The 24,470-nt window shown below is 43.2% G+C and overlaps 1 protein-coding gene across 2 annotated transcripts in view; it reads left to right on the top strand.

Moving 5' to 3' along the window:
- FERMT1 (fermitin family member 1) overlaps positions 1 to 10,345 on the top strand; it is a 59,108-nt gene extending 48,763 nt beyond the window's left edge. For both annotated transcript variants that reach the window (XM_018057377.1, XM_018057376.1), the window contains exons 11-16: positions 468 to 574; positions 1,673 to 1,894; positions 2,736 to 2,860; positions 3,923 to 4,064; positions 7,522 to 7,691; positions 9,367 to 10,345. In XM_018057377.1, coding sequence (XP_017912866.1) covers positions 468 to 574; positions 1,673 to 1,894; positions 2,736 to 2,860; positions 3,923 to 4,064; positions 7,522 to 7,691; positions 9,367 to 9,376 — 776 coding nt within the window. In that variant the 3' untranslated portion in view covers positions 9,377 to 10,345. The remainder of the gene's footprint in view (positions 1 to 467; positions 575 to 1,672; positions 1,895 to 2,735; positions 2,861 to 3,922; positions 4,065 to 7,521; positions 7,692 to 9,366) is intronic.

Below are 24,470 nucleotides of genomic sequence, written 5' to 3'. Positions count from 1 at the left end.
GTTAGCCAAATTAGCCTGAAAAGGAAGTCAATCGATGATATATTTAAGAAATCCATAAAATAAAATATTTTTATTTATCCATGTTAAGTTCATAACTTACCTAGTAATCATTTAATTCAGCAGTCCCTAGCCTTTTTGGCACCAGGGACTAGTTTTGTGGAAGACTGTTTTTCCACAGATTAGGGACGGGTCGGGGGACGGTTTGGGGATGATTCAAGCACACTACATTTATTGTGCACTTTATTCCTATTATTGTTACATCATCTCCACCTCAGCCCATCAAGCATTAGATCCCAGAGGTTGGGGACCCCTGCTTTAATTAATGTTATCAGCCTGCTCTTCAGTTTTTCAGAAGAGAGTCAAATCTGAGGAGTTTATGTTCAAATTATTTGTTTTTAGAGGCACATCTGATATTTGTCTAAGAGATTTCTCAGAACTCAGTTCTTTCCCTGCCTTCTATCGTTCAGGTTGTGAAGTTGTGCCAGATGTAAATGTAGCAGGGAGAAAATTTGGAATCAAATTACTAATCCCAGTTGCTGATGGTATGAATGAAGTGTATCTGAGATGTGACCACGTAAGTAAAATCACTTCTCTTTTACTAAGCCTCAAGACAAACCATCTCAGTTGTTTTCTCAAATCAGAGCACTCATCAGTCAGCTCCTGCTTTGTAACAATCACAAAAATCATAAAGATACGTACCAATAAGCATTCTGCCAGGTGACTAAGGATTGGATGATTCAGGCTGTGGGCAGCTGGACAAATCTGCTTCAAGCCATCCACCTGGCTCAGCTGGCTCTTTACCACTGGCTGAGCTCATGGGCTTTACTTTGAGCCCCAGGCTGCCTGGGGAGGCTCTTCTCATAGTGATGGCAGAAGTGCCAGAAGGAGAGTGGGAACGTGTGAGACCTCCTAACGCTTAAGCCTGGAGTCAGTTGGTAGGTACACTGTCATTTCCACCCACACTCCGCTGATTAAAGCACATCCTTGGCCAGGCCGAAAGTCAAAAGATGGGAAATTACACTCTGGCTCTGATGGGAGGGACTGTAAAATTACATGGCTAGAGATGTGGATGCAAGGAGGGTGATGACTGAGGCCAGTGATTCAGTGAGCCACACCTACTGTTGCCCTGAAGAATTAATTTCACTCTTCACCCACATCCCCTAGGCTTCTGGGACCACTCCCCTTTGCTCCCTGATTTGCTCCCTGAGGTAGCAAATGAGCACAGACATTAAAGAACAGTAGAAGCCACAACTAGCTGGTTCACATCCACCAATATGAGAAGTCAGTTAATGATTTTCCTCACTGTCTTTTGTCAAAGGGATAAGACATGATATGAAAATGGGAATATACATCAAGGACGTTCCCCAGTAGTTTGAATTTTCACCTGTCTGTGCTCCATGAAGCTCCTTTGTGTCCTTGGTTCATCTTTACATTCAAAGTTCTCCACACAGAATTTCTCACAGTCGACATTCCTGTTCTCCAGTCCCTTGGTATCTACAAACTCAACACAGGACACAAAAGGTCTCATATGGTGTTAAATTAGGTGATTAACAGACAGTTCAAATGCATGCCACCCCACATCTTCTAGAATGATGGTCCAAATCCTGCTCTGTTTCCAGCATGGCAGCTTTGTACTTGAACTTGCTTCTCAGCCCTCTGGTGTTTCTTGCAGGAGAGTCAGTATGCCCAGTGGATGGCTGCCTGCATCTTGGCATCAAAGGGCAAAACCATGGCAGACAGCTCCTACCAGCCAGAGGTCCTCAACATTCTTTCTTTTCTGAAGATGAAAAACCGGAACTCAGCATCTCAGGTGGCTTCTGGTCTCGAAAACATGGACATAAACCCGGAATGTTTTGTGTCACCTCGGTGTGCAAAAAAGCACAAGTCTAAACAGGTACTGCTAAGCAGGCTGGGGTGATTATTTGCAGTACGTTCTGTATTTTCTGAAATAGAATAGGGAATTAAATTGATTGAGATCATCATCATGAAAAATCAGCTAATGGGGAAATTTAACTATGAACTGGGTATCAAATGTTATTAAGAAATTATTGTTAATTTTTTAAATATTTATCTACTGGACTGTGTTGGATCTTAACTGCAGCATGAGGGGTCTTCACTGTGCCATGTGGGCTTCTCTCTAATTGCAACACACAGGCTCTGAGCATGCAGGCTCAGTCACTGCGGCACATAGGTTTAGTTGCTCTGTGGCATGTGGGATCTAAGTTCCCCAACCAGATATTGAACCCATGTTCCCTGCATCGGAGGGTGCATTCTTAACCACTGGGCCAACAAGGAAGTCCCAAATTATTGTTAATTTTGATAGCAATGACTGCACTACTAACTGAACATGGCGGTATTCCCAGAATAAAAATTTTAAAAGAATTATTTAGTCCCCACAAATTAAAATTTTAAATTTGTGTTTCCATAAGAGTGGGTTGAAAGGTACACAGTAAAATGATTCAAGTAGAACCATTGCCCATGGAGACCCCACAGACCCCAGAAAGAAAGCAAGCCTACAAATTACCTGATCATCCTGCTTCTCCCCAGTGATTTGTGTGTATTATAGAAAAAGAGAGAGAGAGAATAAATGAATGAATGGAAAGGAATTGTCTTTGTGAAGCTGCAGTTGGGTCTTGTGTTCATTCTTCTCACTGGAGACCTGAAGCCAACAGGATACTTGCTGTAGAGAGTCAGTGTCTGCTAAAGGGAATTTGACATCTTCCACTTCTGCTTAGCTGGCAGCCTGCATTCTGGAAGCCCACCAGAACGTGGCCCAAATGCCCCTGGTCGAAGCCAAGCTGCGATTCATCCAGGCATGGCAGTCTCTACCTGAATTCGGCCTCACCTACTACCTTGTCAGGTGATTATAATGCTCACCTGCCTCTTACTTTCTGTTCAATTCTAAGTGCCTTGCTTGGAATCCAGTTTATTCTCATTTGGTCTAGAATATAAAATTCTCTTTTTTTAAAACTTTAGAATAATAATGTCTGTTCACAAATGGCCATCACTTTTGGCTGCTCGTAACAATCTTCCATACCTCTGTTCAGAGTGCCTACCTGATCTCTCTGCTTCTCCTGCTTGTCCCCTAAAGTTTCAATTCAGCAGCCTATGTGATCCTTTTAAGTCAAATCCTGTCAGGCTTCTTCTCACCCCATCTAAAGGCATTCTGTCACACTCAGGGTAAAAGCCAAATCCTTACAGTGGCCCTGCAGGACCTTAACTCTAGAATTTCACTTCCTCTCCCCTCATTCATGCTGCCCTGGCCTCCTGGCAGGGCTTTGAGCATGAGGGGGCTGGTGAGGGAAAGAATGCTCAGGCCTTTGCACTGTGCCCTCCGCCTAAGATACTTTTTCTCCAGGTATCCGCATAACTCATGCCCTCATAGACACCAGTTCTTCAATCAAATCTTCCTTCTCACTAAGATCTCCCTGACACTCTATTTAAAATTGTAAGAACCTCCTCCCCATTATTCCCTGTCTCACTTCTGTGCTTTATTCTCATTCATGATCTTATCTGACATATATATTTCATTTATTCATGACCCTCTCCCCCAGCTAGGATATAAGCTTAATGAGGTTAGGAATGTTCTTTCTGTCTGCTTAGGTCGCTGTGCCTAAGCAGTGCCTAGAAGGGTGCCTGGCATACACAGTTGGTACTAATTTGAATTAATTGACTTGACTACCTCTTATTTTGCTTTCCTCTAATGTCAATTTCATTTAAATAATGTCAGCAGGACATCCTAATTCTCTCCAGCCTTTATATTCTCTCTATCACAATAACAATGCCCTTTGCAGAAAGTTAACCCCTCATTGTCTACTCTTCAGAAATGATTTAGAAATGTTGGTATTATTTTTAAGAAGTTGTGTGTGAATAAACATCATGTCGCAGGAAGTAGTTACATCTTTTAATTAAATTTTTTCAGATTTAAAGGAAGCAAAAAAGATGACATTCTGGGAATTTCATATAATAGGTTGATTAGAATCGATGCAGCCACTGGGATCCCAATTACAACATGGAGATTTACAAATATGAAACAGTGGAATGTAAACTGGGAAATCCGGCAGGTAAAGTGAAAGTCTGGATACATTCAGTATTGAACCTATTAAACCTGTGCTCCCTCAGAACTGCAGCTTATTCTGATTTTAAGAAGGTATTCTTATACCTAGAATTTAGAAACCGCAAGCATGTGGTAATTGTCTGCTAAAATAATCATAGGCAGTTCTGGGCAGTTCCCTAACAAGTATAGGCCAAATGCTTTTGAATTAACATAAGTTGGCTTGGTCTCCATACAGACAGACTCTAAAATTGCTCAGTAGTTTAATTTCCTTCAACTCATGTATGATTATATAAGATTTAGGCTGATAATTACTTAGCAGAAGCCACCTGAGATGCATATATCATACAGAATAAATCCAAAGCAGGCCTCATCTGACTGGCTGCCAAGAGGTATAACTGGTTGAGGACTCCCAGGCTCAACTGACCACGTGGAGAGCATTCTAGTCCCAAAGGGGAAAAGTACCAAAGCCAGCATGGTACACAGGGGTGACAGGGGAAAATTCCACCTCTGACTTCAGGAGCCATCCACCACGATCATCTCTGCCCTGGGAACCAGGCCACACCTAAGTCACAGGCTGTGCTGGACTGAGTCAGAGCCACCTGAGAGTCCTGATGATTTAAAACATTCTTCTAATGATGACAGAGGAGCTCTACCTCATTCCTGTGGCATTCCTATTTTTCCAGTAGAAAGCTGTCAATGTAGAGGGAGGTTAAGAGGCTCACATTTTTTTAAGAACCATGGATTCCTCTCAGCACAGCTGTTGACAGTCTTAACTGTTTTGTAGAATGAAGGTCTGAGATTAGATGGCCTCTAAGGCAGTGGCTTGAAAACCTTGCTATACCCTCAAGGCCATATAAATCCACCTCTGGGAAATGGAAATCAAAACTACAAGGTGCCACCTCACACCAGTCAGAATGACCATCATCAAAAAATCAGCAAACAATAAATGCTGGAGAGGGTGTCAAGAAAAGGGAAACCTCCTACACTGTTGGTGTAAGTTGGTGCAACCATTCTGGAAAACAGTATGGAGGTTCCTCAGAAAACTGAAAATAGAATTACCATATGATCCAGAAATCCCACTCCTGGGCATATATCCAGACAGAACTCTAATTCAAAAAGATATGTGGACCTCTATGTTTAAAGCAGCACTATTCACAATAGCCAAGACATGGAGACAACCTAAATGTCCAACAACAGGTGAATGGGTAGAGAAGATGTGGTCCATAGATACAATGGAGTACTACTCAGCCGTGAAAAAGAACGGAATAATGCCATTTGCAGCAACATGGATACACCTAGAGATCCTCATACTAAGTGAAACAAGTCAAAAAAAAGGAAGATAAATACCATATGATATCAATTATATGGCTCTACCATATGATACAGAACCCAAAATATGATACAAATGAACAAAAACAGAAACAGACTCACAGACACAGAGAACAGACTGATGTTTGCCACAGGGGAGAGAGTTGAGGGACGGATGGAGTGGGAGGTTTGGTTTAGCAGATGTAAGCTTTTGTATATAGAATGGATAAACAAGGTCCTGCTGTATAGCACAAAGAACTATATTCAATATGCTATGATAAACCATAATAGCAAAGGCTATTGTAAAAATGTATACACACACACACACACACACACACATATATATTGGGTTGGCCAAAAAATTCATTTGGGTTTTTCCAGAAGATTTTACAGAATGAACGAACATTTTGGCCAACCCTGTATATATATATATCTGAATCACTTTGCTATACAGCAGAAATTAGCATGGCATTGTAAATCAACTACAATTTTAAAAAATAACCCAACTGTGTACCTTAAACAGGTCTGTTTATTATATATCAGTTATACCTCAGTAACACCATTTGGAAAAAAAATCCAACTCTGGGAATGGCCAAGGTCAGTGACTCTTTTTTTTAAAGGTTTTTAAAATAACATTTATTTCTTAAAACTTACCATGTGCATAATAGGAAACCAAAAAACACAAAAGGCAAAAAACAAAGTCATCCATAATCACAAGCAGTTTACCATTTGATGTGTCCTTCTAGGCTTCATTTGTTTATCTATAAAAGTAAGCATCCATTTTTATATAATTAAGATCATACAGTTATATATCATGCTTTTTCACACATCATGAATATTTACCATTTCAAAGTGCCAAAGCTATATGACTATTTGATAACCAAGAATACACTACACCAACTCAATCTAGAAGGAAAAAATGTAGTCCTACCTTTCCTGGGACAAAAATTTCATAAAAGTAAAAAATGGCAACAGACCTCTACATAAAGATGTTGGCAGAGTCATGATTAAAATACTACATTCCCTTAATATTCCATTAAAAGTGAGACATGAAGCAAAATATAAATATGAACACCTCCACATATATCCCTCCATTTATACTTCCTCCTCCCCTCTGCTGCCAACCTAATGAACAAGTCCTGACCTATATTTCTCAGATGGATTAATAAGTCCATGTCCAAGATGCTACTTTTTATCAATTATAACAAAGATATTTACAAATTGATTAATTCAATAGTTCTACTTTTTAGTCATATGTTGTCACCTCAGGACATCTAAAAGACTTAGATGTTGCAAATAGAGAATGAACTTTGCGAAGATGTTTTGCTTTGTGTATAAGAACATTTCAACATATCCATTGTTGTATAAGTTACATGCATTTTAGCTTTACTGTATATTCTTTGTAAATACTGGACAGTATGTCCCAATTGTATAATAGCTAGTCTCTAGATATTAAAGAGTAGCCAATGTTTGACAAATGTACAGTTAGTAAACTAACACATTTTGCACACTTTGTGTTAAAATTCATTGAAAGGCCATCTTCTGAAAGGGACCTTTGGAAGTGAAATTGTAAGTCACATCTAAGTGACACACGTGCCCATACTTACCCACTGTTGGATGATGATGGAAAGAAGAAATTGGAAGAAATGAAGCATTCTAGATTAGAATGTTTCTATGTAGATCATCCATTCTTACGGTCCTCAGCTGATTCCAGTAGTAGCCAAGGTAGAGAACCCGTCAAGCTTCAATTTCTTCTAGTGTAGAGTTTATGACTTCCAGCTGGAAGGACTGAGGGCCGTGGCCATGGAAAAAATGCACGTGAGCCTTTTCTTCTCCGCTCAAAACTCTGCAAAGCATCCTGTCCCTCCACACACAGTGTTTAGACAGTTCTTTCATCTAAAGAGACAGACAGGAAATATCTTTGCATTAGGTCTTAGTGTTTTCCCAGGTGCGCGGCAAAGTTGACACCACAAGAGGGCGCACGGAGAGCAGAGATGTTTTCCTGTAAGCTTTGATGCAAGCAGTGGGGTTTTGTGAGGTTCGGGAAAAGCTGTCAGCACCTCAGCAGTCCTCAGCTCTGGACCATCTCCAGCCAAGCGGCTTCTTTTCTATCCATCCTTGTCAGGTTTAAGCGTACCTATGTCTTCCCCTTCCAGGTGGCTATCGAGTTTGACCAGAACGTCTCCATTGCGTTCACCTGCCTGAGTGCGGATTGCAAAATCGTGCATGAGTACATCGGAGGCTACATTTTCCTGTCCACCCGCTCCAAGGACCAGAATGAAACGCTTGACGAGGACCTGTTCCACAAGTTGACCGGCGGCCAGGAGTGAGCAAAGCAGGCCTGCTGGGCCTACACAGAGGGCGGCCTCCCTGGAGCTGGGTCCATGGCCCGAAACGTGTGTACGCTCCAGGATGACAGCATATATGGACACCCAGACCCTCTCCTTATTTCAGACACCTTGCCTAGCACATCCGTCCCCCAACTCTTCCCTCTGCCACCTGTGGTGGAAGGAGCCTCAGTTAACTTAAAATGTGGGGTGGGAGAGAGCACCGTACTTGGCATTGCTCTAGGGCCCCACCTGTGACTTGAAGAGCCTGTGCGTACAGGGTTGGAAGCTGCCCGTGTGCTTATGGCTTGGTTGTTAAGTCAGAGGAAAGCCAGGTAGCACAGGTAGTAAGGACAAATCTTATTCCCCAAACTCAGATATGAAAAGAAATAGGTCTTTCCTTAACAGAAGTGCTTTTACCTGCCATCTTGTGGAACTGGTAGAGGGAGCCCTGATTATTCTTACGTCCTGGGGATCAAGGTCTAGGGTGCAGGTCTAGGGGAAAGTGGGGTTACCTGGTACTAGTTGGTGACAAGGTGTCAGAGTAGTGGCCCTTGGTGGCATGAGTCCAGAGCAGCATCTGCCAAGATGATCAGTGACCCCTCTTGTCTTGGACACAGGTTACTGCCCCCTACCCCGCTGCAAGTCCCATTCCATTCCAGCCACCTTTAAGTCCTTCTAAAGACATAACACATGGGTTCTGGGAATCCCACTCCTCAAAACTGCTTCATGTCTCCAAAGCTTCTACTCTGGGTTGGGGCTCAAGAAGATGGGTCCAATTCTCTCTTCATAAAACCACCTCATGCATCGAGGCTTCCAGCAAAGTTTCCATTGCAACCCGTCAGGGAGAGAAGAGCAGGACAGCCCATCCCCAAAGCCCACCATTTAAGAGCTCTTGGCATCCCTGGAGACTTCTACTGGGCCTTTGGCTGGTGGGTGGGTGGAGTAGGGAAGCCTTGCTCTTACCACTCAACAGTGTTCTCTTAGATTTGTGTCTGTTTACGTGACTGTGTGCACTCAGTTGCTCAGTTGTGTCTGACTCTGACCCCATGGACTGTGACCCACCAGGCTCCTCCATCCATGGAATTTTCCAGGGAAGAATACTGGAGCAGGTTGCCATTTCTTACTCCAGGAGATGACTAGATAGCATCACCAACTCAATGGACATGAATTTGAGCAAATTCTGAGAGACAGTGGAGAACAGAAGGGCCTGGCATGCTGCAGTCCATGAGGTCACAAAGGGTCAGACATGACTTAGCAACTGAATGGCATATGACTCATGGCCTTTCCCCTAAAGGCTTTTGACTTTTGTAAATCAAAAGCTGATAACAAACTTTTTTTTTTCCTCTGCTTTTTGCTTTGTCATCTCTGCCATGAGACATGAACACGGGCCAATTAACAGCTGCCTCAATTGTCATTTTCTGTTTTGGTTTGTCATAGTTGGGATGAGTGAGTTTTAAGAAAGTAAAAAGCAGTACTGGGGATAGAAGGATATATGAGATGTATTTTATTATGTTTTTATAAATATTCTTCTGTCACACAAAGGATATGGGTTGCAAGGTTAAGGCTGAGACTCCCTTTCCACTTTAAAGTTCCTTTAGGATGCCAAGCTCAGGGGGCCTTGTTGGACCTCAGATGCCCAAAGACATCGACTGTTGCTTTATTTTCCAACAGAGCTATTTGAGAAGACAGATCTCTGCAATTCTGGGGGCCACCTCAAGACAGCTTTGGCTGGGGACTCTTCAGCCCTGAGGCAGAAGTTGTCACTGAAGTTCCTCTTTCAGCCTCACCTTAGAAGTGAATGTTAGTGAAGAATCTTCAGGCAATACCTGAACTTCTGAGGCCTAGCTTAAAGATTAATTGTGCCTCAGGCACTTGACTCATCTGGTGCATGTCATAAAGAACTGAGTCTGAAAATCCCTGGTGGCTCAGAGGTTAAAGCATCTGCCTGTAATGCGGGAGACCCAGGTTCAATCCCTAGGTTAGGAAGATCCCTTGGAGAAGGAAATGGCAACCCACTTCAGTATTCTTGCCTGGAGAATCCCATGGACAGAGGAGCCTGGTAGGGTACAGTCCACGGGGTTGCAAAGAGTCAGACATGACTGAGCAACTTCACTCACTCACTCATACAGAAACCAGTGCCAAGTGAACGGTGTTGAAGTTGGTGGTTATTTCTCCATAGTCCTGGGTCCCATTATTTTAGAACCTAGCTGGGCCCTAGATTAAAATAGTGCTCCTTGATGTCACAGTTTACCTGTCTGCTGTCAAATACAGCTCTGCCTAATTTACCAAAGCTAGACCTTTGGTTCAACTTTCTTCCTCAGCTTTTCCTAGTTGTCTGATATTTCCATGTAAAACTCAAAAGAGTTGACTGGTTTTAACCAGACTTTTAAGGGAGCATTTCTTCCATGACTACACAGCAACATCCCAGAGGAAAAAGCAAGTGTGACAAAAATCATAAACATTGCTATTCTAAAGAGCAACTTACAGATTTTTTTACATTGGGTGCAAAGGTCACCTGACTTCCTATGATGAAATTTGAAATTAATGTGTGGATTTCAACCTTGTTTGTTTTCTTATCTATGGCACATGGGGAAATCTGCATTTTTTTGTTATTTTATATGACGTTTTTAAAGTTTTCTACAGATTTGAATATGGTCTAATTGTGTCATCTCCAGTCTATTAACTCTAAAAAGGTGTATATTTTCTCCACTTTGAAAAAGAAGTGCAGCTTTCAGGTTTAACATATGCTTTTGCTCACAATTCCAAGATTTGAGCATATTCTCTGCAGTGAGATTGACTTAGAAACATTACTTAATCATTGGTTTCAACTTCTTTTTTTGAAACCAATTGATCATCACCAGATTTTCTGACATATAGTGAGCTCTTTTTATCCAGGTCTACCTTTTGGAAAAAGCACCATAGAGCAAAAATAGCCAGAGGCATCAGAAGGCCTCTGATTTATGGTCAAATGTCAAGGGCACATCTTTCATTTAGACGGTCCATAAGAATTAGGGATGTGGAGTTGGTAGACATCCTTTCATGCAGTTCTTTTTTTTTTTTTTTTAACTGCAGTTGATTTACAATACAGTTACAATGCAGTTGTATTAGTTTCAGGTACAGATTCTTTTCCATTATAGGTATTACAAGATATTGAGTATGGTTTCAGGTACTGTTGCAACCCTTTGTGCAATTCTCACATCAACGCGTAAAGGGCAGGAATGACTTGCCTTCTCATTTCACAAAGGAGAAACCAGGCTCAGTAACTTGCCCAAGGTCATACCAAGAGTAAGCAATGGAACAACACTGAGAGGCAGGTCTTAACTACAAAGACCATTGATCTTAGCCCAGCAAACCCCACAAAAACCTGTGCAGCATTGAAATGCCTACCCCAGCCCCAGTGCAGGCCTCTCCTGAGCTCAGTGTCCCCGTTTCACACACTGGTGGGGGAGGGCCAGGGAAACTAAAGGGTTGGTTGCCTCCGAGGAGCTGGGGAGGTGCAGGGGTATCAGAAAGGTCTGGGAGCCAGAGAAGTGAGTTGCCTCACAAGTATTTTGATTCTGGGAAAGCTTCTTTTTCAGTCCCAAGTTCAAAAAAGTAAGCAGATGAATCTCTCATTTGAAAACTCATCTTTGAGTTGCAGGCATTAGAAGCAAGACATCCTGAAATTGCTTAAAATTTTTGAACAGTTTTTTTTTTATTCACTTGTTAGTAAAGACTTTTTTTTCACTTCAGTATATTCAGCAAAGAGTGAAATAGAAAAGGAGGCTCCTTTCCACTCCTCCAACCTCCCTGAGAGATTCCAGGCTGACAGGAGGAAGAGAAGAAGCAGCAAAATCATGTGAAATAATGAAATATACATGAAATACATTCTTTCATTTTCCCACACAAACACATGATTTTTATAAAATCACAGGAGAGATGATCATGTGAGATAATGACGTATACGACTTTCATTCTTTGCCCACACAGCATGTGGTTTCCTACTTTCTCCTCATCCCTTGCTATCACCCCTGAATCTCTCTAGATGGTAAGGGTGGGAGAAAGCTGCCTCTTTTTCTTTGTCACCCCCTTTCCCCTCTTCATGCCCCTTACCTCCAAGAGCCACTGGACCCTGAAAATCCTAGAAAAGCTGACAGTCCCCACATAGCCCTTCCTTGTATTCAAGTTTCCCTATCCCCTTTCTCAAGAGCGCATTCCTCCCTGAGGCCAAGGGGAAATACTGAGCTCCAGCAAAGAGAACAAAACCTGCCTGTGGGTTCTCCCTCCTCACAAGTGCCTGCACTGCCCTCAACTCTTACTGGCCTTGGGGTGATGGATTCTCAGATTTCTTCAGAGCAGAAATCTTCTGAGTGAAAGGTCAGATTCCAATAAGCCACCCTGGAGCCCAGAGCTCCCAGAAGCCACTTCACATGACACTAGGTCAGAAGATTTAGAGAGAGCCTCCAGGAGCCTCCCTACATTTGCCCAGACATCCATGTTGCGTGAAGACCCAATTCCCTCAGAGCAGCCCTTCTGTGAACAGAATGTAAACAGAATGGGAATGTGAGGTTTCTCTTCAGATTTGCTCATGCTCCTCACTAACAACTGTCAAAAGAGATCTTCAACTAAATGAATTTCCTTCCTCTGACAGGCCACTGTGTGTGTGACCTTGCAGGCCTCAGTTTCTCCAGTCATTACAGAGAGAAAATCCCACAGTCCCTCCTGTACAGAGGACCTCAAATGACAGTGCTGTCCACGACCCAGCAGGGTGTTTTTTCTCTTCTTCTCCCTTGAAAGTTGGGAGGCAAGCCTCTGGCTGCTCTCTGAGATCCCCAGAGGCAGGAATGTGCCAGGGGAGGAGGAGAGCCCTTTGTGAGGGGACCCAGGGCCTCAGGGGAGAGCAGGGTCCAAAGCCCCAAGCCTGCATCCTTGTTGGCCCCAAATAGGGCCCATAACAGTGAAGCAAGGTTGGCAAATGAGGTCCTGAAAGAGGGAAAGAATTGTATATCTTTGAGAAAAGAAGGGATGGGGAATGCAACAGAGCCTGGGGGCCCAGGCCCCAGGTTGGTGGTGGAGTGGCTGGTTTGGGCCCAGCACCTGCCTTATAAAGGAAGCCCTGACTTGTGCCCACTGTGACTGTTGGGAGAGAACAAGGACGCTCTTTCAGGCAACATAGTGGAGAGTGGGAAAGCCAGTGCTGAAATAGTGAGGTCTTCCAGGAACGGGTGAGGCTCAGGGATGGAGGTCTGATGGAGGGGCTTACAAAGGGGCTCAGATACCTGCTGCTGCTGCTGCTGCTGCTGCTGCTAAGTCACTTCAGTCGTGTCTGACTCTGTGCGACCCCATAGACGGCAGCCCACCAGGCTCCCCCGTCCCTGGGATTCTCCAGGCAAGAACACTGGAGTGGGTTGCCATTTCCTTCTCCAATGCATGAAAGTGAAAAGTGAAAGTGAAGTCGCTCAGTCGTGTCCAACTCTGTGTGATCCCATGGACTGTAGCCCACCAGGCTCCTCCATCCATGAGATTTTCCAGGCAAGAGTACTGGAGTGGGGTGCCATTGCCTTCTCCCAGATACCTGCAGTGTTCCCCAAAAATTAATATTAGCAGCCAGGTCAGTCCACATGACCCAGCAGAACCTGTGTTTTCTTTTCTAGGACTTAGCCCACACACTCAGCTTCCAAATGGAAAAGCACGCTCTTTGCTTTTGAGGGTCAGATACTGAGCACTAAACCCACATACACTGCAGCTTGCGTGCATAAGTGCTAAGTCACTTCAGTTTTGTCCAACTGTGCAGCCCCATGTACTGTAGCCTGCCGGACACCTCTGCCCATGGGGATTCTCCAGGCAAGAATACTGGTGAAAGTGTATTGTTGGATCCACAACACTGGTTAGAGACGCCAGATCCATAGGGCCGGGAACAGGGTGAAGCAAGCAAGTCACCCGGGGCACATTTAAGGAGGTCCTCACCACCAGGGCCTCCCTTATCTCATCCTTATCCCAGCTCCAAGGCCCACCCTGACCTCTTGAATTTTAACAAGACCTTCAAGTGATATGTGTACACAGCAAAGTCTGAGAAGCTCTGGCCTAAGACACATGGCATGGATTTGGCGGAGAGGACATCAAACCCTGAGGCATCATGAACACAAATACCATAAAACCTACTTGCCAGTATATGGGTTGGCTAGTTTTCCCCCAAAACTTCATGTTTACCCAGAATCAGTGAATGTAACCTAATTGGAAATAAAGTCTTTGAAGATGTAGTCAAGTTAGGATGAGGTGCACTAAATTAGGGTGGCCCCTAAATCCAGTATGACTGGGGGCTTTATAAGAAGAGAGGAGACAGGTAGAGACAGGGAGAAAGAAGGCCCTGTGATGACTGAGACAAAGATTAGAGCGGTGTAGCTGCAAGCCAGGACTTCCCAGGTGGCACTAGTGGTAAAGAAGCCACTTGCCAATGTAGGAGACGTAAGAGACGCAGGTTTGATCCCTGGCTTGGGAATGACAACCCACTTCAATATTCTTCCCTGGAGACTCCCATGGACAGAGGAGCCTGGCAGTTGATAGGGTTGCATAGACTTGGACGTGACTGAAGCAACTTACCACGCACGCACACATGCAACTACAAGTCAAGGACTGCTGGCAACCACAAGGGCAAGAACACGTTATTCCCAAGACCCTTCAGAGAGATCACAGTCCAGCTGACGTCTTAATTTTAGACATTTAGATTCCAGAACTGCAAAAGAACAAATTTTTATTTGAAGCCAGCAGGCCTATGGTAAAATTTTATGGCAGTTCTAGGAAAATAATGCAGCCAGAATTTTGACATCTTTAAAAATGGGGGTGCTGCTTTCCCCACTGAATCACTGGGTTACTGGAAAGAATATATGACAGAATGACTGCAAAGATGTTTCAAAAACTATAAAATGCAGAGATTTCCCTGGTAGTCCAGTGGCTAAGAGTCCATACTCCCAATTCAGAAGGCCGGAGTTCAATCCCTGGTCAGGGAACTAGATCCCACATGCGTCAACTAAAGATCCCACGTGCCACAACTAAGACCTGGTGCAGCCAAATAAATAAATGTTAATGAAAAAACTATAAAATGCAATTCAAAAATGACACATTATTTTTTTTTTAATCTTTATTTTTTGGTCATGCTGTGTGGCATATGGGATCTTAGTTCCCCAACCAGGGATCAAACCCTCAGCCCCTGCATTGGGAACACAGAGACTTAACCACTGGACCCCGAGGGAGGTGCCAACATTATTATTTTTAATGAGGACATACTTTCAGTTATAAAATATTTATGTACTTATTTTCAAAGAAGTTTGTGTAATAATTTGGATATTTGCCCCCTCCTCCCAGGTGTTGATGGTGCATACCTCTTGCCCCATTGTGTGGATTTGGCCATATGACTTCCTTTGGACAATCGGATGTTAGTTAGTGATTGATGTGAGCAGAGGCCCTCATGTCCTTGTACAGTCTGACTGCCCTTTTGCACTCCTGTCATCCACGAGAACAGGTCCCCCAGATAATCACCTGGGCCACAGAATGGAACATAATGCTTCACTTTTAAGACATTTTTTTTTTCCTTTTTTTCTCGCCATCTTCACCTATTTCTTCCATTCTCCACTCCCCACCTCTGGAAACCACCAGTTTGTTCTGTTTCTAGGGGTTCAGTTTTCCTAGATTCCACATATAAATGTGGTTATACAGTATTTATTAATATCTTTTTCTGACTTATTTCACTTGCCATTAAACCATCCAGGTCCATCCATGTTGTTACAAATAGCAGCATTTCCTTCTTTTATGACTAATATTCCACTGTGTAGATATATCCATGCATCTGTCAATGGACACTTGAATTGTTTCCACGTCTTAGCTATTGTGAATGACGCTGCGGTGAACATGAAGGGACAGTTACCGCTTCTGGATAGTCGTTTTCATTTCCTTCAGGTAAATACCCAGAAGTGGAATTGCTTGATCATCTGGTAATTCTATTTATACTATTTATCATTTTTTTTAGGAACCTCCATACTATTTTCCACAGTGGCAACACCAGTTTGTATTCCTATTTTAAGATATTTTCCTGCTTGCTTTTCTGATCCCATTTAGAAAATTCTCTTACAGAGTCTGAATTTGATCATTTTTTTCACCATAATCAAAAGCTAAAAGCATCAGCCTGGTCAAAAAGGAAACTGGAAAAACAACGGTAGAGGAAGACCAAGCCTTGATCTAAGAGTATCTGTCTCCTCAGCTGAAAGGCAAGGGGTAAAGACTGGGTGGTTTCTTGTAGCCCCTTATATCCCAGGTTTCGGTGATTATTGTCCATTCCCCCCACCTCCTCAGTCATGTCCAGGTGCATCCCCGACTCCAGTGTAACACTCCAAGCCTTTCTACCATACATTTGCCTTTCTCTCAAAACTATCATCATTCTGCCAACACAACCGCGTTATCTGTGTCAGGCCCTATTGTTATATAACTCAAATTTCAGGGTAGGATGACAAGCTGCTGTGGAAGTCAAACATGCCCCAGGGGCCAAAGGAATACTGAGAGGTTAAATGGCTCAGCCATCTTAGAGCCAGTGAAGTCAGCTTCTGCCTCCCCAAAGAGCACTCTCAACAGTAACATTGCTAATGATCCATGGCTAAAAGAATTAGGAAACTAACACGTATTAGCGGCTATCACTCGTGCTTCCCACAAGGTCATTCCATTCATCCTCTGGGTGAGGTAGGTGTTATCAACCCCATTATACAGATTTGGAAAAGTACAGGGAGTCCTGGTAAATTTTTAGTAACTCCATGGGCAGGAGGGAGCCCCAATTTGCCAGTTTCCCTGGTTTAAAGATGCCTACCACAGCCAACATGACCCAAGATGACATCAGGGTTGGGAAGAGATTCAAACACCTGGCTTTCTGACAAGGCTGAGAAGACTCCAGCACTCACCATAAGTGTGTACAGAGAGGTCAAGCAACTAATCAAGGTCACCCAGCTAAAATGCGGAAAGCGAGGATGTGAACCCAGACCTCTGACTTTAGTACAGCTCTTGATATTCCCATGTGAATGGCAAGTCCTTGTGAGCAGAGAGCCCTAGACTGTCTTCATGCATAATAATACACCCCTGAGGTGATTTTTCCCAGAACATAATAGGTCAGACCTACAAAACTCCATGGACATTTTTTCCTCCCAATTACATCACATCAGATTTCCAACAACAAAATGATGAAAATTTCCTCTAAAAAAAATCTTAGACCTAACTGCTGACCTACTTGTTCAATATGACATCTGACTGCAAATGGGACAGAGGCAGAGTTTAGGAGGGGAAAGAATTCTGCCTTCTTCCCAATAGCGCGAACACCCAACGGTGACCGGAGACAACCCTACCCACTCCCACTCCACCCCACACAGGATTGGCCCAGTTCCCGCCATTGCATGTAAACGATTGATGCCAATTCCACCAGGGAGAGGTGACCTTTCCTCAGGGACTGAGCGCCGTTTTCAGAGGCTGAGTGAAATGTTTTCATTCTAACCTCTGCCTCCCTTTATGGTTCTTTGAAACCAGTAGACATCAGGAGAACAAATGGGTAGTCAAACACTCTGCAAAAAGCTGTTGAATAATCAATTGTTTATAACCCAGCAGAGTCCACTCTAGGACTTTGCAACTCCATGGACTGTAGCCCACCAGGCTCCTCTGTTCATGGGATTTCACAGGCGAAAATACTGGAGTGGGTTGTCATTTCCTTCTCCAGGGGATCTTCCTGATCCAAGGATCGAACCTGTGTCTCCTGCATTGGCAGGCAGATTCTTTACCACTGAGTCACTGGGAAACAACACTCTAGGATAAGGGGGTGTAAATGCAAGTACGTTCAGGGGCAGACAATGTGCATAGTCACAGCCAGTCATGTGAAACCACAGGGCTTCGCGAAGCTTGCCCTGTCTAGTATGCGCATATCTTTAAAATATGTGAATATGTGTCTCATGTATCTGAGAATGTGATGCAGCCACTGGGCCGAGAGTTTTCAAGCCTTGCTATGATTCAGTCAATCATAATTCAACCAATGTAGTTAAATCACATACACACAGTTTTTACATATTTCAGTTAGAATCGTTAAGCTATAAGTGACAGAAAACCCAAAATAATAGTGACTCATAAACAAGCAAGTTTTTTCTCTTCCACCTAAAACTCTCAAGGCAAGCCTAGACCAAAAAGGCATTATGTTTGTACCATGTCAGAGACCCACATCCTTTTAACCTTTTCCTCTGCCATCTCATGGTGTGACTTTGGTGTCATCTCTTTGGTAGCTGCTTTAGCTTCAGGCATTATGTCACACAGCTTCAATTAGCTACAAGGGAGATTGAAATATTTGGTCTTTATTCAAAGTAACCATGAACTCAATTCAAAATCAGCATTCTGGGACTTCCCTAATGGTCCAGTGGCTAAGAGTTTGCATTTTCAATACAGGGAGCCAGGGAATGATCCCTGGTCAGGAAACTAGATCCCACCTGCCACAACAAAGAGTTCACATGTGCAACTAAAAAGGCCTCGCGCACCATAACTAAGACCCAGTGCAACCAAATAAAGAAATAAATGTTTTTAAAAATTGGTTTTTAAAACTAACTTTGCTAGTTGAGGGGGTGGAAACCCAGTTGATTAATAAATATAAAGAATACTGGATGGAGAGAAGGCATAGATAATAATCAGTGGACACAGACGAGTTTTGTTTGGGTGAGCCTAATATCTCAATCACTCCTGGTAAAGTGTAATTCTATGAAGTATGTGTGGATCTTTGCAATGGTGCATCATCAAAACTTCCCTTTGGAAATTCTTAGCAAAGCCTCATTCACCTTATTTGGGATATCCTGACTGGATGAATCTTCATTGTTTTCATGGAGATTCAGCTTTTGGAAATATCTAAAACTAAACAAGGTGAGTTATCAGATTTTGATAAAATATTTTTGTGAATGCTCTAGTAAATAAAAGAAATTCTGTTGATTATTTTCTGTGCATATCATAGTCCTTCTAAAAGCAATTCCACAACAAGAAACACAAATGTTTTCAACTATGAAAGCATCATTTCCAAAAGGACACCACCTACCAAGTAACTTCACTCAAGACAAACTCTTGCCAGATTTTCTTTTTTAATTACACTCAGGAGTTGGTGATCCAAACATCCTCTTAAATAAAACAGGCAGGTATTTTTCATTTTCTCCATACTCCTAAAAAAAGAAATGATGTCAGAGTTCTAATCTTGGGTTCTTCCTCAGACTTAATCTATGAAATTAATCCTAATTCCCCCAAGCAATAAAACAGAAACAGCAAATGCCTCCCATCGAAAGGAAGGTGGTGAACAAGAATTGGTCATCAACTTCCTAGAATTTAGTGTATCTCTCCTAGTTTACATAAATACTTGACATAATTAATGCTCACCAGTAAAATGGTTTTGTTATTAATATATTATTCAGGATTGATCATCAGATACTTAGGGCTTCCCAGGTAGTGCAGTGGTAAAGAATCTGCCTGCCAAACGCAGGAGACACAGGTTCAATCCCTGGGTCAGGAAGAGCCCCTGGAGTAGGAAATGGCATAGTATTCTTGTCTGGAAGATTCCATGGACAGAAGAGGCTGGCGGGCCACAGTCTGCGGGGTCACAAAGAGTATTATCTATATTCTTTTTGGCAATAATAGAAAGGCAGCACTGTTAAAATCAGCTTTTCAAACAAGTACCTAGTGTTCCCACTTTCTGAAATCACTTTCTCAATCCTCCTCAGCACCTACCCTTAGCTCATGATTTGTAATGTAATGACCTGTACATTACTGGGCACAGTGAAGTCATCAGAGGGGAGCAGTCTCATCTTTTGACTCCAAATCCTTCCTCACACGTTCTTCTTCCCTCCTGTCCTGGTGAGAACAGTGCTCAGTCTCGAGCCTTTGAGTATTGTCCGCTTGTGACCTGCGAAGGACTTGATTCCTACAGTTTGCTCTTCTCTCTTTCACATCATTCACCTCTCCCTATCTCACGGTGCACTCTCACCCAGCCTGCAAACATGTTCTGATCTGTAGGGATTTAAAACACAGCTGCAAATTCTATGACTGTCCTTCCACCAAAGAGCAGGAACTATGTCCCAACCTTTAATCTGGTTGGGCTTCTGGCTAGATTGATCAATAGAGTACAGCCGAAGTGATAGTCTTTGACTCCTAAACATTAGTCATAAAAGTCCAGGTAGCTTCTATCTTGTCATGGGGCACTCCCTCTTGAGCTCTGAGGCCATCATACTAGAGAGGCCACAAGCAGGCACTCTAGCTGACAGGCAAGTGGAGCTCATACCCACCAGATGCCAGACCTGTGAGTGAAGCCATCTTGAACCCTCAAAACCAACCTCTTCAACAGCCGAATACTACCGATGACTCCAGTTAATACAAACTGGAGCAAAAAAATCATCCAGCCAACCTCTGACCAAATTTCTGGCCCACAATAATCATGGAATGGAATATAAGGATTATTGCTTAAAGCCACTATTTATAGGGTACTTGCTAGGCAGCCATTGAAAACTACAACAATATTTCCAACTTTAAAAATTTTGAATTCAACCTTACCCCATTTTTCTGCTCCTTCTCACAGCAAAATTTCTTCCAAGTGTTAAGAAGGCTAAAACTCTCTTTCTTGCACCTTAACTGTTTCCTCTCTGGCTTCTGTCCCTTGCTCACCACCTCAAACTCTGCTCCCGCCCAGGTCTTGTTCTCCCCTTTATTCGGTCTCTCCAAGCCTGACTGGTCATGCCCTCCTTACCAAAACTCTGATAATACCAAACTTTCCTGAGTTTTCTTCCCCTCCCTTGCTGATCCTTCTCAGCCAGCTAGGTTGCCTCCACCTTCACGTACTGGTAACTGCGTCCACTCCTTTTCTCTCTGCACACATTCCCTGGGAAGCCTCAACCAGGCTGCTGGCTTTAAGCACTATCTCTATGTGGTGACATTTCCAGAGTGTAGCTCTCCCGCTCTGCCCTCCCCTCAGAATTCCATAGTCGGATATCTGCTTATCTCCTCAACAGCTCTGAAAGTCCAGCAGATATCTCAAACAGTATGGCCCAAACAGAGCCTGTGATTTTCCTACCCTGAATCTGTTGATCTTCTCTTTCCCAGTAAATGGCATCTCAATCCATTCAGTCCTCAAGCCAAAAGCCTGCATGCGTGCTAAGTCGCTTCAGTCGTGTCCGACTCTGTGTGACCCTATGGACTGCAGCCCTCCAGGCTCCTCTGTCCAGGGGATTCTCTAGGCAAAAATACTGGAGTGGGCTTCCACGCCCTCCTCCAGGGGATCTTCCCCACCCAGGGATAGAACCCACATCTCTTACATCTCCTAGATTTCCAGGCAGGTCCTTTACCACTAGCACCACCTGCAGATCACCCTTAATACCTTCTTTTCTCTCCCTCATTATCAGTTTCCTTCAGCTACTATAACAAATTGCCACAACCTCAGTGATTTAGGAGAAGGCAATAGCAACCCGCTTCAGTACTCTTGCCTGGAGAATACCATGGACGGAGGAGCCTGGAAAGCTGTAGTCCATGGGGTCACTGAGGGTCGGACACGACTGAAGTGACTTAGCAGCAGTGATTTAACACAACACATGTAATATTCAGCTATAAAAAGGAATGAAATTTTTTTAAAAAGGAATGAAATTTTGATATATGTTACAACATGATGGACCTTGAAGACGCTATGCTTTAGTGAAATAAGCCAGAATAGAAGGACAAATATTGTATGACTCCACTTACAGGAAGTATCTAGAATAGACAAATACAGAGACAAAAAGTAGAATAGAGGTCACCAGGAGTTGGGGAGAGGGGGGAATGAGGAGTTATTATTTAATGGGTTCAGAGTTTTTTATTGAGATGATGAAGTTTTTTAAGCCAAAGATAGTGGTGATGCTTATACAACACTGTTAATGTATTTAATGCTACTGGTTTGTAAACTTAATGAATAGTTAAATTGATACATTTTAAATTATGTAAATTTTACCACAATAAAAAAAAATAACATATACATGTGTTCTCTCAGAATTCTTGAGGTGAGAATTCTGAAGTCAGAGTCACTGAGCCAAAATCAAAGTGTCAGCTGGACCGTGCTCCTCCAGAGCAATTAGGAGAGGATCCACTCCCTTGCCTTTTCCAGCCTCTAAAGCTGCGTTCCTCAAGCCAGCAGTGGAGCATCCTTCTTCAGTCTCCACTTTGCATTCTTCTTTGCGGCAAAATCTCTCTCTGCCTCCTTCTGAATAGATAAATAAAAATACTTGTGATTACATTCAGGGCCCATCCACATAATCCAGGATAATCTCATCTTCAAGATCCATTACCTTAACCACACTTGCAAAGTTCCTTTTGCTATATAAAGTAACATCTATAGGTTCCAGGGATTAAGACATGGATATTTTTGAGGGCAATTATTCAGCCTACCATTCCTCATTTTCAATCCACTAACAAATTCTGTGGCTTCTACCTCATACATATCAAAGATGTATCCTTGGCTCCACTTTTATTATCAACACTCTCAAGCCAATATTATCACCCTACTAATGTAACTCCTTAGCTTTGTTGCAGGAAGGGGGACCCCTTCTAGGACTCAAGATTGGACTTTTATCCAAGGAGACATACATGCTGACAAAGCTAGAGACTTTATTGGAAAGGGGAGCCCAGGCGGAAAGCAGCAGAGTAATGGAACCCAAGAGAACTGCTCTGCCACCTGGCTCAGTCTCAGATTTTATGGTGATGGGGTTGGTTTCCAGGTTGTCTCTGACCAATCATCTTGCTTGGCCCATAGTCTGACTCAGGGTCCTTCCTAGTAGTGTGCACATCTCTCAGCCAAGATGGATTCTGGCAACAAGGGTTCTGGGAGATTGGTCATCTTCTCCCTCCTTTTGGCCCCTCCTGAATTCTACTGGTTAGTCTTCCAGTGGCAGCATCAAGTTCCTTATTGGGACCTCCTGTTCTGAGACAATTCAAGCAAGCAGTTATCATTGTAACCCTAACCCTGGCCACAGACAGCATTTTGGTCAACAGTTCCCTAGCAACTTTGCTCTTGCCTACAACAAAGCAAAGACAGTGACCCTTCAACACACCAAGCATGCCACGTGCAATTTATTTGCAACATACTGTCCCGCCTTCCTCTCCCCTCCCCTACACTCCTACAGACACAAAGATCTGCTTTCTGCAACTCAAACCCAACAGGTCCTTTCCTGAAGGCTTTTCCCTGGAACATTATTCCTGTGGCTCTTGGCATGACAGCTCCCTCTCATCCTTGGGTCTCAGTTCAAATGAAGCAATCCCTCTTGATGTCCATCTCCACTCTCCTTCCTGATTCCTTTACATTGTAAAGGAATGTAACAGTCACTAGCCTGTTTATTTCCTTTACAGCTCTTACTGCAATCTGTAATTACCTTATCCATGAATTTGCTTGTCTTCTATACTCCCCAATAGGATGAAAGTTTCCAAAAGAAGAGACTGTATCTGTTCCAGCATTTTGAATAGTAGTTAGTGTAGAGCAGAAGCTCAGAGTGTTGAACGAATTAATGTACAAATGAAATTGACGTCGTAACCAAGGTCTGTATCAACCAAAACAGATAAAAATATGCTGCAGTAGTAACAAGCAACCTAAAACTACAAAGTTTATTTCTCACACTATATATGTTCAACCTCAAGAGAACTCTGGTCTTCCTAGGGGCCAGGCTAATGGAGCAGCCACCTCCCAAACAGTGTCAGCTGCAAGAGTGGAAGAGAGAACTCCTTGAAAGTTCTCACTATAGCAGTTAACGACAGAGGATGAGATGGTTGGATGGCATCACTGACTCAATGGACATGGGTTTGGGTGGACTCCAGGAGCTGGTGATGGAAAGGGAGGCCTGGCATGCTGCAGTTCACGTGGTCGCAAAGAGTCGGCCATGACTGAGAGACTGAACTGAACTGATAGCACTTAAATGCATTGCCTAGAAGTGACACACATTGCTTCCTGTTACAACCCACTGACTGGAACAAAACATGGAAACATGGTCCCACTCAACCGCAATGGGCCAGGAGTAAAATCTTACCAAGTGGCCAGAGGGAGAGGACCTGAAATATGTGGCTAATAGCATTAATGGCTAACACAGGGCCTTTTACAAAATGAGCCAAGAAACCTTCCAATCTCTCTCCCTACAAGCCACCTCCCTGGCTCTCGCAATCCTCCTACCATACTAGGTTGCCCCTTCCCTCAAAACACCAAGCCTTGTCAAAACTCCATTTCTTTGTACATACTGAGCTCTCTGCCTGGGATGTTCTTCAGAGTTAACCGCTATAGGCCATCATATGACTATACCATGATTTATGTATCTATTCTCCATTTATTTGTGTGTATATTACAACAAACTGTGGAAAATTCTTCAAGAGATGGAAATACCAGACCACTTTACCTGCCTCCTGAGAAATCTGTATGCAGGTCAAGAAGCAACAATTAGAACTGGACATTGGAACAACAGACTGGTTCTAAATCAGGAAAGGAGTACATCAAGGCTGCATATTGTCACCCTGCTTATTTAACTGATACGCAGAGTACAATCATGCAAAATGTCGGGCTGGATGAAGCACAAGCTGGAATCAACATTGCCAGGAGAAATATCAATAACCTCAGATATGCAGATGACACCATCCTTATGGCAGAAAGCGAAGAAGAGCCTCTTGCTGAAAGTGAAAGAGAGTGAAAAAATTGGCTTAAAACTCAACATTCAGAAAACTAAGACCATGGGATCCGGTCCCATCACTTCATGGCAAAT

This window comes from Capra hircus, chromosome 13 (assembly GCF_001704415.2).
Source record: "Capra hircus breed San Clemente chromosome 13, ASM170441v1, whole genome shotgun sequence".
In the NCBI taxonomy this organism is placed as follows: Eukaryota; Metazoa; Chordata; class Mammalia; order Artiodactyla; family Bovidae; genus Capra; species Capra hircus.
Note: the sequence above shows the minus strand (reverse complement) of the source record. Positions and strands in the feature narration are given on the sequence as shown.